Source organism: Chelmon rostratus, chromosome 11, assembly GCF_017976325.1.
Source record: "Chelmon rostratus isolate fCheRos1 chromosome 11, fCheRos1.pri, whole genome shotgun sequence".
Classification (NCBI taxonomy): Eukaryota; Metazoa; Chordata; class Actinopteri; order Chaetodontiformes; family Chaetodontidae; genus Chelmon; species Chelmon rostratus.
Window position 1 is genome coordinate 5,063,868 of NC_055668.1, and position 18,650 is coordinate 5,082,517.

General features: G+C 42.7%; 2 protein-coding genes across 2 annotated transcripts; both read left to right on the forward strand.

The window, feature by feature from the left end:
• The first annotated feature begins 2,287 nt into the window (after positions 1-2,287).
• Positions 2,288-6,811, forward strand: calm2a (calmodulin 2a (phosphorylase kinase, delta)). The gene is made up of 6 exons (XM_041948230.1): positions 2,288-2,400; positions 3,418-3,448; positions 4,835-4,978; positions 5,076-5,182; positions 5,300-5,435; positions 5,534-6,811. The coding sequence occupies exons 1-6, from the start codon at positions 2,398-2,400 to the stop codon at positions 5,560-5,562; spliced, it is 450 nt and encodes a 149-aa protein (XP_041804164.1). The 5' UTR covers positions 2,288-2,397; the 3' UTR covers positions 5,563-6,811.
• Positions 6,812-8,131: 1,320 nt separating this feature from the next.
• Positions 8,132-18,186, forward strand: stpg4 (sperm-tail PG-rich repeat containing 4). The gene is made up of 7 exons (XM_041948048.1): positions 8,132-8,161; positions 8,300-8,356; positions 8,986-9,240; positions 10,043-10,107; positions 10,408-10,453; positions 17,434-17,538; positions 18,079-18,186. Exons 1-7 carry the CDS (start codon positions 8,132-8,134, stop codon positions 18,184-18,186), a joined length of 666 nt encoding a protein of 221 aa, XP_041803982.1.
• Positions 18,187-18,650: the final 464 nt, after the last annotated feature.

Consider the following 18,650-nt stretch of genomic DNA (forward strand, 5'->3'; position numbering starts at 1 on the left):
TTGCAAGGTGACATTAATGAAGATGGAGGGGTGACTTCAGCCCTGCATCTGTTGAGCTTAAGTGACCTTTGACCCCTGTGGTATGGAAACGAAAGCCGTTTTATAAAAATGTTCCGGGTTGGGCTGTGTCCGATAAGGAGTCATTATGTGAGGCAGTTACATATTCACAGACCTGATAAGAAGAGGGGAAATATAATAGGAACAGCAGTGGTTTGAGCACAGTGTGTATGTGCTTGCACACGCATGGATCAATCTGAAAATAATACTAAAAAATAACACTACAGAGTTAACTTAACACCAAACATCCATAATGCAAAAACAGCACTGTAAGACATACTGTATTGTGCTCCATGTTGTGGGTTCAGTCTTCTTTGGCTTACATCATGGAGATTGGTTTCAGGTTTTATAGACCATTAAGTCATGTCTCCTGGGTTCCAATATTCCCTATCCATATTAACTTCCAACCTAAAATCACCTTTGACCTGGAGCAGCCCCCCTGAGACCTGAGGATCATTGAAGGGCATGTCATCAGCCAACCAAAGAGCTGATTCTGCAGAGTGGATAAAGTGCGGCTATATAAATTGGGCAGGAAAGCTATTCTGATTTTGAAATATTTACGACCCGACTGTTAACCATTGTCTCCAAACAACGGTTTAATTAGAGCAATTCCCCATAGATGTTCCACCATAATGTCTGAAATGTGAATACCTGAAGAGGTGCAGTTAAGTGTGCATGGCAACTACATATTAGTATCTAAAGTTGAGTTTTACAGTATTTTCAGAGAGGCAAAAGGTGAGTTCATACACCTTCACATACAGTCGTTCACACATGTTCCAGCTTATCTACTTCTTGTGACGGGCCTTTGTGCCGTCACCTTTGGCATTACATAATCTGCACAGTGACAAAAAACCCTGTAGCAGAAAAACAGATTTAAATGAAAAGAATCCAATGTGCTCCAGATTAGGTAGGTTGGGAAAAAGCCTGGCTGATTCTAAAGCTGCTCAGCAGATCACATGGCACAGGCAGCATCACCTCTGCAAACAGTGCAGATGGAAGTGGGAACCACTTTGGATCCTCATTTCTTACATCTACATGTGAGATATTGAGCTTTTCACAATCCCTGCTCTCTACTTATAGTGTGACATCCGTGTCTAATAATAACAGAGGCAATAGAATCGGGAGGAAGGGGGGCTGTTTTGGGACAAGGAGATTCTAGTACATTCTCTGAGTGGTTCTTCAAATCCTTCTCCTTGCACATCCCTGTCCACCCTCCTCCATCCCCTCCCCAGCATCTCCCATGGGATCAGGCCAGAGACAGGTGGCAACTGGGAGACAGGGGAGCAGTCAGGCATAAGCAATCAGGCTATCAGATACTCTCATCCACACCAGCAGCACAATTAGACCTGAGAATCCACAGTCATCTGACAGCAACGCCTGCTACAGACCCAATGACATATCACACATCTAAGTGTGCACACACAGAGACAACACACATACGCACACACATGCACAAACTATTACCTTTTACCAACTATTGCACCCAAACACTTCAGCCCTGACACTGCATCTCATTAAACATAAAACTGTTGTGATGAAGACTTGCTCAGCAGACAAGACAAATTTTACTCAAAAGCCACACTAAACCCTGTTACATTCTGTGGTAACCTTGTAGCAGCAATTTAAAAAGCCTGGGTACCAGTGTGCTAGTGAAAACACTAATGTAATCACAAATGAAAAACAGCAGCAATAAGAAATACAGACTGGAAGCACAAACTGGGTCAGTAATACCCCAGTTCCAAGTAACAAACTATGCTCCTGGTAGCTAATTACTTATCAAAACTATCTTATTTGGTCTCCCGAAAGATGATGCCCATATGTATACACTATGCAACAAGCTTGTCTGCTATGCCTGTGGCACTGACTGGGATGTCTATGGACAAGATGCAGCGGCAGCGCAGACCATGGGAGTGACGCATTGCAGGTACAAACACACCAATCAGAGAGCGCGATTTCTTTCGGCTCCGTCTTGTGCCCCATTACAGAGTAGCAGAAAGTATTCATACGCCATCATATAGACCACCAGGTATACGCAATATAATTTATAATATAGACGTCAAAAACGTCACAGCAGTCGTTCATGTATATTGCAATTGTTTTATGATTTTCACGAGTAGCGGGTTATTTATACAAATGCGTATTAATTAAATTAGTAACTGAGGAAAAGGGAAGTTGGCGGATTGATATTGAAAAGAGGAGGAGTTGAGGATAGCCGTTAAAGGCGAGTCCAGTTGCTTCGTTCTCAGTGTGCTCGTAGAGGTTGTTAGTCTGCTGGAACATCGTGTCGGCTTTGGTTTGTTACGGATTTTGTCGTGAACCAGCCGCTTTATCTTCATCCAAATGGTAAGGAAAGCAGGATTGCAATTTTCGTGTAGTCTAGAATCGGTTGCAGTGCCGTAGCAGTTGTCATTTTTATTTAAATATGCGAAATTAATAGCAATAAAACGTAGCGTCACCAGTGGTTGAGTTGAGCCAATGTTAACGGCGTGCTGTAACTACTGCAGTCCCTGCCGTATAAATGACAGCTTGCTAGTTGCTAGGTAATGCTAGCTGGTTAGACAGAGCTAACGTTAGCTCAAGCTGTGTTGTTCAGAATAAATGCAGTATCACCCATATGCGTAACATGAGCGTGGTTACACTTCAAACAGTGCACCACCGTCAATTCCTTAATAATGTTGCTCTTCTGCAAGCTCAGCAGCGTTCTAGCTAATGTTGGGTTCGCTAAATTGTAGTACTGCCCGGGCATTGTCTATTTTGTCTGATACTTGTCTCAGGCGCTGAGTAAGAAGAAATGTTATGACTAGTTCCCAATCGATGCCTCGGTTGTGACGACTGCTGTATTACCGTTAGTCAGTCATTCTGCAGAAAGTGTACAACATCAGTGTTTGTCCTAAGGTCTATAATTACCTGAGCCGGTAGCTAGCTAACTTTAGCGCTTCCCTAGCTAACATTTACCGCCAAATTGTAAGTCATTGTCTTTGGCAAAGTTGGCGTCATTGAACACTCAGATGTAGCTAGATAGATCTATCGTTTGAAGGGCCCGCCTAGTCTGACAATATTCCCGTGTATTAACTCTCTCCCAACCTCAGTAACAACGCTTTTGGCTAAACGGCACGAAAATGTCAACGTTCTGTGTAGTTGTAACGTTACAGCGGTTCTCATGGCTATTACAGCCTCCCAAGTAATTGCTACAGAAAGATGTGTTTTCAGCATTTTAAATACATGCGTGGCTTTAGCTTTGAGGCCATCAATTTAATGTTAAGAATTCGGACGACCAATGAAGTTCTGAGATGGATGGGGTAGTTCTTGATATTGACGCTGTTGGGAGTGTTATTAATTGCTTCATCTTGCATTTTACAGGCTGATCAACTTACAGAGGAGCAGATTGCTGGTAAGACTTTGCTGCATTGATCCGCTACTTTCCTCATAGCCTGCAAAGTGGCCAGCGTTATGGATCCTTGCATCCCTTGCAGTGGATTTATACTTTTGCCTTTTAAGGCATTCCACAGGGCAGCCTACAGGTCATAAAACAGGAATGAATGAAACCACTGTTGCCTGCTGCCTCTGGAGCGCAGAAGGACTCCCTCATGGAAAACTTTGCATTTTCATGGTTGCCATGTAATAAATGATGTAATCTGGAAGGGCTGTATACTCTGGTGAGGTGCTGGCAGTCACCTTTTACTTGCTTTGTATGACATGTCCTTTGCCCTGGGTGTGTTCTCATTAGATTAGAGCATTAGAGAATGCCTCAAGAACAATTTCACTCGCAGTTTGGGCTTATGATATTGGTATATTAAGATGAGACTTAGATGTTATCCAAATCATGCAGACCGAATGTCTCTTAAGGCATTGTTGAGAGTATGTGCTCAGGGCCACTTGTTATGCAGTTAATGTCTATAATATGGCACAGTTGTAGTGGTTTCCCTGAGAATATCCTCCAGCTTCTGTTGACTCAGTTTAGGTCTTAGGTTTTACAATATGCTGATCATACTCTTGCTGCATTTCATGGTACCAGCTTTTAGTGGGGAAACCCTTGCTTGATGTTTTGCTGACATGCAATTTTTTGATCGTCACTTGATGCAAATGACATAATGTCACCATGCACTAATATATTCTGTTGACTTGAGAAAATTAACTAATTTAAAGTGCAGGAAGCGGCTGCAGTGACGTCCTGCATGGAGGAGTTAGACACCCACCCCCCCCCCCCAACATTTCCTGCAGTAGATGCAGACAGCAGGCCTTTCCTCATAACAAAAAGGGGTGTTGCCCTGTGTGTTTGACCCTGCAAATGGCAGGGCAGGTTGTAGTTTTTATGACGCTGACAAGCTGCTGCATGCCACTACACATTGCCCATTGGCCTCATCACACTTGATGAGTGTGTCATCGTTCCTCATCCCTCACGGCTCCACCAAACCACACGGGCTGTCATTCACTGCTGATGTAGCCTGACTGCCCTACTGCTTGGTCTCGTGGTTGCTGTCCTTGTTTAGCCAAAAACTATTGCAGTTGGAACTCAAAACATAAGGGTTCATCAGCATGCTGTAGCTAGTTTATAACTGAAACATGAGTGATGTAATGCCCATTTAAGTCTTGAGCTAATTCAGGGTTTGGGTCAATGTGATTGGCAGACAGAAGTATAAGATGAAGAGTTTGCTATGTAAGGTGCACTGATAGCACTTACTTTTAATGTAATCATCAGTTTTCTTGTGTATATCTAGCTGTAGCTGTGACACCTCTGCCTTACTAAAGAAGCCCGTCCACTTTTTTATGCAACCAGAGTTCAAGGAGGCATTTTCGCTCTTTGACAAGGATGGAGATGGCACCATCACCACCAAAGAGCTGGGCACAGTCATGCGCTCTCTTGGCCAGAACCCCACAGAGGCAGAGCTGCAGGATATGATCAATGAGGTGGACGCTGATGGTGAGAACTAGATCTGGTTTAAAACCTGCCAACCACACTCATACATGTTGATGTGCTTGGTGGAAATCCCTGATCAATGTCTGTTTTTTGTCTTTAGGAAATGGAACGATAGACTTCCCAGAGTTCCTGACCATGATGGCCAGGAAGATGAAGGACACAGACAGCGAGGAGGAGATCAGAGAAGCATTCCGGGTCTTTGACAAGGTAAGTGCTGTCTGTACTCTGTCTCTCACACACACACGGGTGCATCCGTGTGTGTGTGTGTGTGTATATATATATATCAGTTTTTAAAATTTACTTACAGACTAATGAAATTTTTAGGATGGCAATGGATACATCAGTGCTGCTGAGCTGCGCCATGTGATGACAAACCTTGGGGAGAAGTTGACTGATGAGGAAGTGGATGAGATGATCAGAGAAGCAGACATTGATGGAGATGGACAGGTCAACTATGAAGGTTTGTGGATGTTGTATTTCATATTTTCAGTCAGCTTGGGCTACTCATCGGATACTCATTTGAATCTTTTTTTTTTTTCTCCCCCCTCTTCCCTGCAGAGTTCGTACAAATGATGACGGCGAAGTGAAGGCCTTGTACAGATTTCGTATATAAATAATTTGCCTTTTTTCTTTGTGTAATTTATCTGTAAAATCTTAATAGCCCCCCTTCGTCCCTGCCCCTTCTGCTGTCCAAAGGAACTGCATGTAAACTGCATAGGCTCTTGTCCCCATGTCCCTTTCTTTTGCTGTCATGGTGTTTTGGAGTGACGGAATGGTCATACAACCAGATGCCTGTGGAGGCCCCTGGGAGCCGGAGAACTTCGAATCTTCCCGTCTTGTGTGCTCGGGGCCCCTCCACGCATGGCGACATTGGAAACCTGTCAGCTGGTTGTCACTTGGCAACACTGTTGGCATGGAAACAATGTAGAGGAGTTTAAACTCTGCATGGACTATGGACAAAGTATATATGGAAATCTCTCAGCATTGCACTACTGCAAAAAAATGACACGGGTGTATCTCCTAGGTACTCGTACAAACTCTTTTTGTATCTGCTGTTCTATATACCAGAAAACGACTAATCTTATCATGCTTTTTAATGTTTTACTCACTACTTTTACTTTTCTTTCTTTTTATTTTTTTTTTAAATGACCTCTGGTCATGCCTCAAATAATCCATTCCAAGTTGTATATTTTTGTTTTCCAATAAAATTTACAATCTACCCGGATTTGAAAATTGTCTTGTTTTCTCAGTTATAATGGATCCTTGAGTTTGTATACCCTGTAATAATTCCCATTTTTGTATTGAGAACAGGATGCTCCGTTTTTGATAGGATCTTTTTTTTTCTTGTTGCTTAGAATACATATGAAATGTTTACCATTTTAAATCTAAAGTGTCCCCTGTTAATTCCCAAAAGCACTGAGGAGCATCAGCCAATGCCTCTTAATGTTCAGATTTGCTCAGATAAAATCTGTATTGTCATTTAAAATAAAAGCACTGAGTGGGATCAAAGGCTTCTATTTTGAAGTACACACAATGGTACTCATCATTGGATAAGCCTTGTACTGTCCAGCTCCCATACTGACTACACAGGCCATGTGTTGTCTGCTACTGTTAGCACAGCACCATGTAGAAGCTGCCTCATGTCTTATTTGGCGTTTGCCCCCAATGATGCGGTGCAGGTGATCGATCGTCCATCAGAAACCATGGTGTAAATAGAGGTGTACCTGTTTTTTTTTCTTTTGATTAATTTCTGATTGAGTTTGTTACAGTAGCTTGCAGAGATACTAAGTTTGTTATTTTGATGAATGACAAAATAAAGCTCTATTGTGGACCTCTGCTATGCCTCTTGTGTGAATTCTATGCAAGCTGCATGTAGTTTGTCCTTGATCCTAGTGGCTGGACTAACACTTTCTGTAATGCTATAAACTAGGAAATTTCATTTTATTGTTTTAAAGAGGTGTGTGATGGTTTTGACTGTCTATTGGGAGTAGTAGTAAGGGCTGCAGTTTGTGGTTTAGTCGGTCATGCATCCCATTCAGTGGTCCCTGTGGGTGTACATTTAAACATTTAGAAGACTCCAAGAATGCATTAAGTAACAATTTATATACTGATGTAAATTGGTAATTTACTTACAAGACTCCTGATTGGATTTTTCTTAATCGTGTGTGTAGCTAAAAATTAGTGCTAGTTCCAAGACTGAACAAAAACGAACACCACAACCCACAGCAATTTCAGGTGTGAATTGATGATGAAGTGTCTCCCATCTTGTCAAAACCAATTATCACAATACTTAAAAAAACTTAGAGTGTCATGACAGTCTACTTTTAAAAAGTTGTTAATTACACAGCGCATGTAATATTAGATTAGTCTGGGCCCTCCTCTGCATTCATGCACTGTGGCTGTGTACCATCAGGTACTCAGATGAAAGAAAGCGGTACAGAACAACCTCAGACAACGGCTCCTTGGCTGCCCATGTGTTTTCTGTGTGTGTGTCTCCTCATGTTCTTTCGGGTCACATGAGACTTCCTTGACAAGCAGTGTAAACATGAATTCTTGGCTCTGTCGAACCATGTGTTCCATGTAGCCTAGCAACGAGACTGAATGTTGTGCTTTTGCTCCCAGAGCGAGATTTTCTCTTCAGGTGACTCTTTAGTTCTGCCCTACTGAGGTGTGTGTGTGTGTGTGTGTGTGTGAATGAAAGAATGGTCAGAATTGTATTTTATGTTGAAAAAGTTTGCCTCCATAAAAATTAAAGACATTTTGGAAGTTGAGACGTGTTCCTGTTTTGTCTTGTAATGGATTTCAATTTGCACTGTAATGGCAACTTTTGATTTCTATAATCTAATCAATATCCCAGTATCCCCAGTATAATATCACATGATGGTGGATGATGACAAGGAGGACTAACCTTGGTGCTGGCTTGCCATTGTGTCTTACTCTCAGTCAAACTGGACAGTGAGTCTAAATTTAGACCTCCAGCAGGCCGGCTTGTTGAAAAATTGATCGATAGTGGAGTCGCTGCTATAGTAACAGTTGCCGTTTTAATGGTGGTCAGGTGTCACTGGATCTCCAGTCAAGCAGGAAGTGAACCACAATGAGTACGATGCGGTATACTACCACATGGAAAAACAAAGCCATCTCTCGAAAGTCAGTGACATGTCCAGGGGTGTTAATAGAACAGATAAGGTAAGGCTCTTTAAAGCCCTCAAAACTCTGCACAGGATGATACATGCGGAGATGCATCAACACATTGTTGGCATAGCAAAGTCGTCATAGCAGAAACTATCTACTGTGTCTTGGCTTGTATCCTGTTCTTATCTGCAGGGTGATGACAAGGTGGATCTGTGTGGCCGGGGGAGCTGGTGGCTGGGAACACTGAAAGTAGGTGTCATACTGCAGCAAGGTTTCATAGCCAGTCCGTGGAAGACAAGCTGCTACCTCGGCTTCTGTGCCACTGGCATGTCAATTAAAAGTCGCTCATTAGCATATGTGTGCATACGCTGCGCTTTCAGTTAATGGCTTTTATTGCATACCACTGTCCCATTGTCTGTGTCCAAAGTGTGCTGTATGCCAGAGATAAATTCATACACTTAAACTACTGCGAGCCCAGTCCTTAAGTGCCTTACAGTGCATTCATGGTAATGCACAGGATTAATTAATTATCACTTTATCTTAATGTGATCCCAGCTCTCATGCTCAATTGTTAATCAGCTGCCTACGTCTTCCTATGAATGTGTCCTACACTGTGAACAATACGCTAGGTGGCTTGACAATTATTCTTTGGAAATGAACAGCAAACATAGCTTTTAATACATCTGAGCGAGAAACAGCATAACACAAAAGCCTGAAGTTAACAGTTGTGTTTGGATACTTATAAAAATGCCTTCATAAAGAATTTAACTACTTATAGCAGTGCTACATAATGCTAGCAATACAGAAAAGCCTTTATCCGAGCCCCACGCCATGTGGTAACACATTGCCTAAACCCCTCTCCTCTCGCCTTCGTCCAGGACACACCCAGCCCAGGTAACTATCACATCCGCGACTTCATCGAAGAGGCTGAGCTGAACCCGGTGAGGAAGACCTATGGGTTCAAAGGCGTGGGCAGAAAAGCCCAAACTCTGGGCGTACGTAAGGGGGATTTGCTTCTACCCGGGGCGTATGACTACAACGACTCCATCCAGGAAGTCCTGACGCACCAGGCTTCATACTCTTTCAAAAACTGCCCACGGCCTGACATCGTCACCCTGGGCGTCAGGGACAAGGTGGGTTCAGACATGACCTTTGCTGATCCTGTCAGCACATGCAGTTAACCACATATTAAAGGGATAGTTCACAATTTGGGGAAATGAACTTATTTGGTTTCTTTCTGAGAGCTGGATAAGAAGTTGAGTAGCGCTCTCATGTCTGTGCATTAAAGGTGCCCTGTGGGGTTTTTCACCAGTGGTTACCTTTAAGTATGGAGCTAAAGCAACAGGGTCATTAGCTTAGCATAGCATAAAGACTGGGCTTTCTTGCAAGTACAAATACACCCACTAAAACCTCTAAAACTGCCTTATTAACACAAGCTTGACACAAATTGTACACAAGCAGTAATTCGTGGTTTTATGGGGAGTATGCTCTGGCTGTTTGTTGGCGAACAGAAGCCAAAAGCAGTGACTTCGTAGAGTCTTGTCTTGCAGAAGTACTGGGTGGAGGGATCAACTGTTGTAAATCATGTAACAGTATTTCATTAATGGCAAAAAGCTACTAGTATTTGTAACATTATAACTGGCATGAACTGTTGTTGACTCATTGCCCTCTACACATTATGTGGTTCTTAAGCATTATTTATGAATTGTTATGTTTTCATGAGTGTATTTGACACATCATCACAGCACTTTGCTAAAAAATACAGTAGGTGTTCTTCAAAATGTGCCTGCAGCAGACTCACTGACTTCTGACGACAGAAGATGTGTTAGAAACTGGAGTCAGCTGTTGGCGATGTGACACGGCAGACAAAAAAGCAAACTCATGGTGATTTGTCATATATGTTTAAACACTTTTTATCTTCATTCCCTGTTCCAGCATATAAACACTTCACCATGCGACTACAATGTGACAGCAAAACCAGTGGAGAAGATTCCCTGCAAGTAAGCACTCGACAAACAGCCTCTCTTTAACTCTCAGATCACAGCCGAGCAGACAAGCCATGAATCATCCCTTGATTGCTGAATCCTTCCTCCTCACACAACTTCTCCTTCCCTCTCTCATCTCCTCACAGCACAAAGATGGAGGAGCAATCACCAACCTGCTCTCTCATTTTCTTTGCTGTGATCATGCAAGTCCTTTTCTTTTCTTTTCATCCCTCATTGTTCTCCTCACTATTCTCTTTTATTTTCCTTTTTTTTTGACAGACACTCCCCCCACTCTCTTCTCTCCTCTTCTTGCAGGCATGTGATGTTTCGGTCGACTGTGCAGCGGATCAGCTTTCCACCTGTAAGTATCCAGTCACCAAGACTAGTTATTAGGACCATTCAGTTTTTCCATTGCCCACAAAAAGGCTTCATTACAATACACTTTCAATAGGTTTTGGTTACAAGCTATGACCTAAAGTGGACCTGGGATGTGCTGTACAGGAGCTAGATATGACAACCACAAGGGTCACAGAAAACTGACCCACAGGCTGTCTGATTGCATCATTTGCCCCATTTGAGGGCCTGCTGTGGCACTGTACTAGCTGACCAGTCAGCCTTGGTTCATATTGCAGAGTGTTGCTGCCTTTTAGCTGTGTGTCCATGCTGGTAGCTGATGGATATTTGAGCCATGCTGGCAGCTGCTGAGTGTTGACAGAGAAGGAAAGGCGCTAAGAAATCCTGAGGGTGTTATTACTGCAGAGTTGGGAGCAGTTTTCTGCTGTTCGTGGTGTCACAGTGACTCTAAGACAAGTTTATTGTCAAAGGTTAAGTAGCTACACAAATCCTGCAGCGAAGTTAACTGAAAGCACAGATCATTCACACAGCTGACCCGATGGAGGTGGACAGACATTAGCACATCAGAATTGTGTCTTGATGGTTTACACTGGGATCTCTTGGTCCATCCAGAGACAGGAGACAAGAATTTCAGATTTCTCTGAGCCTCGCCTCTTAGCGCAGATTAAAATGAAACAAATTTCCACACATCCAAAGAAAAACCTCTAGTGAACTGAGGATGTTTGGGAACACAACAAAAATGTATACAATATATTCTCTTTTTTTTCTGATTTGACTTAATTTATCCATCCTGGGGCAACTGTGTGTCCTAGATTTACATGTTGCGTATATCGACTGCACGTGCTGCTCAGAAGGAACAAATCCTCCCTTGAGATACAAACCTGTTTGAATTAAAGTCATAATTCTATTCCAGACACTTTCATATGACTGAATGTCATCCTCTCTATTGCTGTAGCGCATAAGTGATTCCGGAAACTTGCTGACACTAGCAGCATGGCTCTATTGATTGCAATGTTGGACCACTTTGGTCCCAACTGAAATATTGCAACAACAACTGGATGGATTGTTATGAAATTTTGTATTGACATTCATGGTCCCCAGAGGATGATTGAAAAGGATGAATAACTTTAGTGATCCCTTGACTCTGTCTCCACCATGAAGTTGAAATTTGTGTTTTTGAGTGAACTAGAACAATTATTGGATCGATTACTATGAAGTTCAGTGCAGACATTCATAGTCCCCCCAGCATGAATTGTCATGTCTTAAATGAGCCCCCAACTGGGATCAAAATGTTTCAGCTAAAAATCTAAATATTATGTCTGGCACTTAGCATTTAGTACTAATGCTACCATGCTAAGAAGCTTAACTGAAATGAAGTGGTAAATACTATACCTGGTTGGGTGCATGTTAGCATGCTGATGTTAACATTTAGCTCAAAGCTCCACTGTGCCTAAGTACAGGCTCACAGAGCCACTAGCGTGGCTGTAGCACTTTTTTGTTTGCTGGGAAAAAAAACCTTTGGAATTTTCTTTCATGTTTATGGAGGCAAACCAGCCTCCCTGTTATCTTTTCCAAAATCATGAATATCAAGATTGTGCTGTATTAATTTCACCTCATGACGTTTCTGTACAAAAAGTCTAGGTTTCCAGTTGATTTAAGTAGTACTGTACAGCGAGGTCTTGGATTCACCAATCAAAAACAGGTCAAAGTTTTAAAGTTTCACAGAAATTCACAGCATGTGTCAGTTACCTATGCCACACAGGAGAATGTTTCTAATGTGCCACAGTAGGAAAGTAGGCCAAGTGCTTTGGCTCGAACACACTCACACACACATGAGAGAGGTTCACTGTCCACTGGCTCTCGTGAAATACACCTGCATTAGCACCTCTGGGAGCATCAGACAAGTGAGTGGGGTCCAGCAGGCCTGTTGCCGAGGATAAAATTAACTTCTGTCCGCAACTTGGATCAAATGGCATGGATCTGTGTATTAGATGAAATATGTGGCTATGAACCCTCTTCGTGTTGTACTGTGTTGCAAGGGGGACGCAATAAATTTAGAGTTTAACTGGCACACAGCTGTCTGTCACATTCTTGTGTTGAGCCTCCAGATAAGGTTTTCATTGTACTTATAGACGATAGAACTTGATGTCAAATGTGAAAATTAAAATCTTAACAAAAAAGCTATTGTGTAGTGCATTGAAAAACACTTTTGAGCAAAGATTGAGCTCATCCTGAGCTAGAAGTCAAGCTAATCAGAGCAGACAACTAGCAGTTGGACAGGTCTCACAAATGAAAGCTCCATCAAAACTACCTGTCACTTCATAAGAGCTGACTGGGAGGTGCAGTCCAGAGTGCTCCTCAGCTCAGAATTAGCTGGTTAGTGACCAGTTAGTGGGTGCCAAATAATTAGCAAAATTAGCCGAAAGTGACATACCTAGACATTATGCAAGAGTGTCCAAAACAAAACTCTGGCTCACTGTCTGCTGATACAAAAGGCAGGCCATGGATGACGAACATAAATGTGAACAACTACGACACACTGTTCAAAATCGGCATTGGAGTGGATGTCACTGCAGTCCCACAAACACTTTCCTCCTGGAGCTAGTTTGGGAAGCTGGTGACACCAACAAAGGTTCTGCAGTGGCCAGGAAGGATGCCTCTGAACGTGTAAGGCAAGTTCACTGGCATGTTCATCAAGAAGAATAAGTACACCAAGCAGGACATTTATCTCATGCAACGACTGGCTGCCATACCAATGCAGTTAGTTGCCAGTCTGGATAACTTCAGTCTGGGCTCCAAATAGGCTTTAAAATAGGAGTTCCCAAAGCTTTTCTGTGGACTAGGAAAATGTAGGGTGAGTACATCATTGTGCTGAAGCCAGGAACACAGCCTTTTGTCCTCCCAAGGCCCACTCTGTTTCCACTTCTACCAGAGGTTAGAGTCATCCCAGAGGTGGAGGAGGATCTATGATGGTGGTGTCCAAGCACATGGGTAGGGTGAGAATATGCACTGACCCTACTAAGCAGAACAATTAGAGAGGAGCATCAGCTTCCCTCAGTTTAACACACCTTAGGACGCTTTGCTGGAACTGCTTTCAAAGCTAAATGGCAACACAAAATTTTGGTAGATTCCATTTTCCAAGGTGTCCTCTCTGCTAACCACCTTCATAACTCCATTCATGTGGTATTGTTACAGCCATCTGTGCTTTGGAATCTCATTGGCACCAGAAAACTTCCAGAAACTGTATCCCGGAAGGCCTGGGAAGCGTTCTGTGTCAGATGCTATAATGACTGCAGCAGGCAGGAGTGATACTAAACGACAAGTGTGAGTTCAGAAGACCAGGATAAAGTTCCAGGTCATCGAGGCATTGAAGGTCAGAGACCCATTGAAAAAACTGCCTACATGTGAAAGACCTTGAAGCATCAGTGAAGAACTGATGACACCCCCAGGACTAGTATATGATACAAATGCTGAAGTTTATTGTCGCTGCCAATTCGTCCTCATACGAGATGGGCACTGTGCTTCTCTAGTGGCAAACAGATACAGAATGGAAACCAATGGTGCATGATTTTAAAGCCATCAGCAGCATCGAACAGAGATACGCCAAGACTGAGAAGGAGGTGCTGGCCTCAATATGGGCCTGTGAAAGGTTTGCAGAATTCCTCATTAGGTTTCCACATGGAGACTGATCACAAGGCTCTGGTTCCTCTGCTAGGCTAAAATAACTTAGATGAACTCCCTCTATGCATACAACATCTACACCTATGACTAATGTCATTTTCTTAACTATATCACATGTGGCTGGCAAAGACATTGCAATTGTGAATGTGCTGACCAGAGCTCCATTTCGGCAACACAGCAGACGGGCTGCAAGAGGTTGCTTGTTTGTTGACTCTGTCATGGCAAGCCTGCCTGCTATGCAAAAGAGACACAGAGAAATCCAGTCACACAAGGATGATGACATCATCATCATTACTGCGTGGAAGGACGACCAGGCAAGTTCTCAATTCGAGGAGTGTTTGATTGACATAGTATTTAAGCCCTATCTGCCATTCTCAGGTGAGATCATGGTTCAAAATGGTATGCTACTGCATGGCATCAGAATAGTAATCCTCACATCACTCAGAGCAGACGTGCTGCACAAGGACCATCTGTGAATAACCAAATGCAGAGAGAGCTAAACAGTCATTGTGGCCAAGCCATAGCAGAGAGTTGCCAAAAATGATATAGAACTAGCCGCGAGAGAAGAGAGTTCCCATCAAGGCCATGGTCTGCTGAATGAGCAGATCTGTTTCAGTCGGAAAACAAACATTACTTGTCATTGTGGACAATCTTTGTTAAAGGTGATCTGAAGTGGCCAAATTAACATCCACAACATTGGAAGCAGTGATTCAGAATTTCAAGTTGATCTATGCATGTATGGAATACCAGAAGTGGTGCGCTTGGACAACAGACAGCAGTTTGCATCCCAGTCCTTTAGAGTGCACAAGATCCAGTCCAAATTTCCCACAGAGAAACAGGGAGGCTGAGAGGCCTGTAAAGACAGAAATCCAGTGATCCTTTTCTCACTCTCATGGCATACCGCACTGCTCCTCTGGCGAATGGATACAGTCAAAGATATGCTTGAGAGAGGCACAGTGGTGCCTACTGTAGGCACATCAAGGTCCCACACCATCAAGACACCCAGGGGCACCATGGGAAGAAACAAATACCATACTTTACCTTACCAGCTTAACTGAGACAGCACCCAAAATCTCTGTACCTGATGCTTTAAGTACACCTGTCCCACCTGAAGTCCAGTGTGACTCCGGTCAGCAGACTTTTCCTGCCAGAATCAGAAAGCCTCAAGTGTACCTGAAAACCTTGTTAATAGAGGAAGAAACTGAGTGAACAATAGAATGATCCCCACACTAGTCTACTCCATTCCTCATAGGAAAAAAGGGACAACTATCTGGAGAACAGATGATTGTTGAAAAGATTTTTTTTTTCTGTTCTAGGTGTTAACAGAAGCATATGCTGACATTGTTTCATAGCTGAGCATTATGTTAAAAGTTAGGAAAAGCCATGTGTTCTTACCAGTATTGATTTTGATAATACTTGAATTATAGAATTGTTATATATGTTACGGTATATGGAGGAAAGTAAAGACCTTTCCAAAATGCTTGTTATTTATGTTTATTCATGAATCCCCACAAGAAAATTCTTTTATCTAGAACGGTGATGTAATATTACGTGAACTATGTGGGTAGGAACCTTGTTTATGTTGTCCTGTCTTGTACTTTTGCAAAATAAAGTTGGGGTTTAACTGCCATGCAGCTGTCTGTCCTGTTCTTGTCTCGAGCCTCCAGATAAGGTTTGCATTGTACCTACAGACAATAGAACAGTAACGGTAGCAGCCATTGCTTCAAGCAGCAGAGAGGAAAAGACACGTTCCTGTCTTTCTCTGTCAGAAGAGCAGCTGAAAATGAAAGGCTGGTCCTGTGTTCAGGGACAGGGAGACAGTTTTATGTCTGAGAAGGAGGATGGAGGGGGGTGGATGCTATTTCTGCATGGCACGCCGCTGGTGATGACCAGTATGTGTGTTAGTGGGTAAGAGGAAAGGAGAAGTGAAAGGCAAGGAGAGAGAGAGAGGCGGTAGAGAGACCAAGTTTTGACGGAAACAAACTCTAAACACAGATCACACAGGTGAAAAAAATATAACACAACAAGAGACTGGCAAAGGCCAGAAAGACAGCAGTCAATCCATATGTCATGCTACGGGTCTTAAAGAGATGGGAGGGGGACCCTGAAATAGATCTGGCGCACATGTTGGTGCATCCTTCAGATGACTTGAGTATCAGCATGGCATAACAATGGGTTTCCATTAGCTTATATTGTAGATCCACGTGAGAAACAATTTATCTCTCATTTGGCTCCAAAACATTAGAGGTCATGAATTACAGTACATGAATATAATACAAGCCTTAGTGCATGCTTACACCACCAGGTTTGGGGTGATTTGATTAGAGTCTAGTTAGTGCCATTTGAACCCATATGAACATAAAAATGACACCATAAAAATCAAGGTCCACATTCTATTCTGAGAGAACAGGGCTTTGTTCTTCAAAGTTGCTTGTACCAATCAAGGATAACATGATGTTAGCCAGATAAAATGAAGACATCTGCACATATTTAGCTGTGTGTCCTTAAGTAAGGCTTTGTTCAGACTGCAGGCAAATCAAATTTGTTTTTCAAATTAGATCTTTAGGAGAGACTCTTCGCATTGTTATTTGCAAGTGATCAGATTGGATTTGTGTGTCCGGACATCACTAGCTTATCTGCATTGGTAACAGCGTTGGCGTCAGTAACTACATACACTGATGACACTGCTTTCCACGGTGGAGATATGAGAACAACCAGCTTTGCAGTACAGAAGCCCCCCGAAGTGCCAGCAGACAATTTATCACCATACCATTCTGCTAGTAGCACCGTGGATTCTGCTCAGCCACTCTGAAGCACTTCCGTCACTCTGGATCTGACTGGAATATACAAGCTAATCGCTACACGCTACTGACATTTTCAATAAAACTAATGTTGAAAAGGGGGCAAAAATAGAGAAGAGAGCATTTCCTCTACAGGTTTCCTACCTGATCAAAGGGGATAAACCATATTTGTGATTATGTATTAATGGTTACATGCTAGCCTCAGCCTACAGCATATTGAGGTTGAGGTATAGCATGATTATCTTAGGTTTAATCTAGCCAGTGTTAACTTGCTGTGCTACCAAACCTCTGTCCAATAAACAAACTACTTGTTACAAGCTGCTTACTGACTTTTTCGATAAAGATGTTGGTGAAAAAAAATGGAGTTTCTTAGCTGACCAAAGGTAAGAAACCCTTTGTGTGCTCACGTGTTAAGGATTACATGCTAGCCTTGGTCTACAGCTTGATCACAAATTGATAAATCAATTTATTAATCAATAATATCTTTCATCTCTGACCACCTTAGAAGGAGGGACCTGGTCCATGCCACTATAGTCCACAGACCAGACCAGTGAAAGGCATCACTTCCTGCTTCAAATCCACATTGCCACGGCTCCACTATGTGCACTCAGTAAGTCCAGTACTTCCCGTTGAGCTACATCTCCTCTATAGATGCTCACAGGTTATCTTTGAACATGACCAATGTGATATTGTTATTAGTGTGGCTGGTTTCTTGCTGTCCGTCATTAGTGTAATACTATAAATGTATACTTTTCACAGTGTTATGCCCTCTCAGCTGGCAATATGGTATTTCAATTCTTGTTGAAAGAGCAAAAATGTGATATACTAATGTTTCAATTTTGATAATCTTACCATAGCTTTAATGGAAATTCATTAAAGCTTGAAGAGATAAGTTATGATTTGTGCAACTAGAACATGCCATGCCGTGGAACATCACAGCATCACACAAGAGGATGCAGCAACGAAAATATACAGAGAAGAATGGAGCGCAGACCCGGTGGCTTCAGTGCTTCAGAACATGTTCTGTATATTCTTTGTGATTGACAATATATTAGCATGTAAGGGTTCCCCCATTTCTGTGTTTAAAAGTTGTGACATAATGAAAAAATATCTGTATGTTTTTGTGTATCTGTGTCTGTGTATTCCACAGAAGACCCCAGGACCAGGGGCCTATGAACCTTGCTGGAAGTTGGGCGACCCCCTGAACACAGAGGCCCTAGACCCATCATTTAGCCTCTTCTTCCGCAACACTCTCTAGTGTGGACTACATTTCCTATGATGCCTTGGTGTCTCCTCATCCTGTCAGCGTACTGGCAGGTCATACGCAACTCACTCCTATTTATGAAATAAAATTAAAACCATGAATGCACAAGAGAGAAAAGAAGAATTCCAGTCTGTTATTTCTTGGACCAGTGTTTATCTGCTCGTCGGTGAGGTATTTTGTGGTCTGCCAACGACATAATCGGTTACATTCATTGTGCTCAAATAGCTTGAGTGACGCCGGCCAGGGAAGCAGAATGATCTTATCTGCAACAAAGGGTACTTCATTCCACTTAACTCCATGTTCCCAGTGTTGCTCTCTCCCTCCATCTCTCTGGCTCTCGCTCCTCTTTCCCTCTCTGTCAGCAGTCAGACTGCTTTGCCTTCCTACTATCTCTGCCCCGCGATGCACTCAGGAGGAGGAATGCTGCTCAGCCATGCGTCACATGCACATAGCTTAGT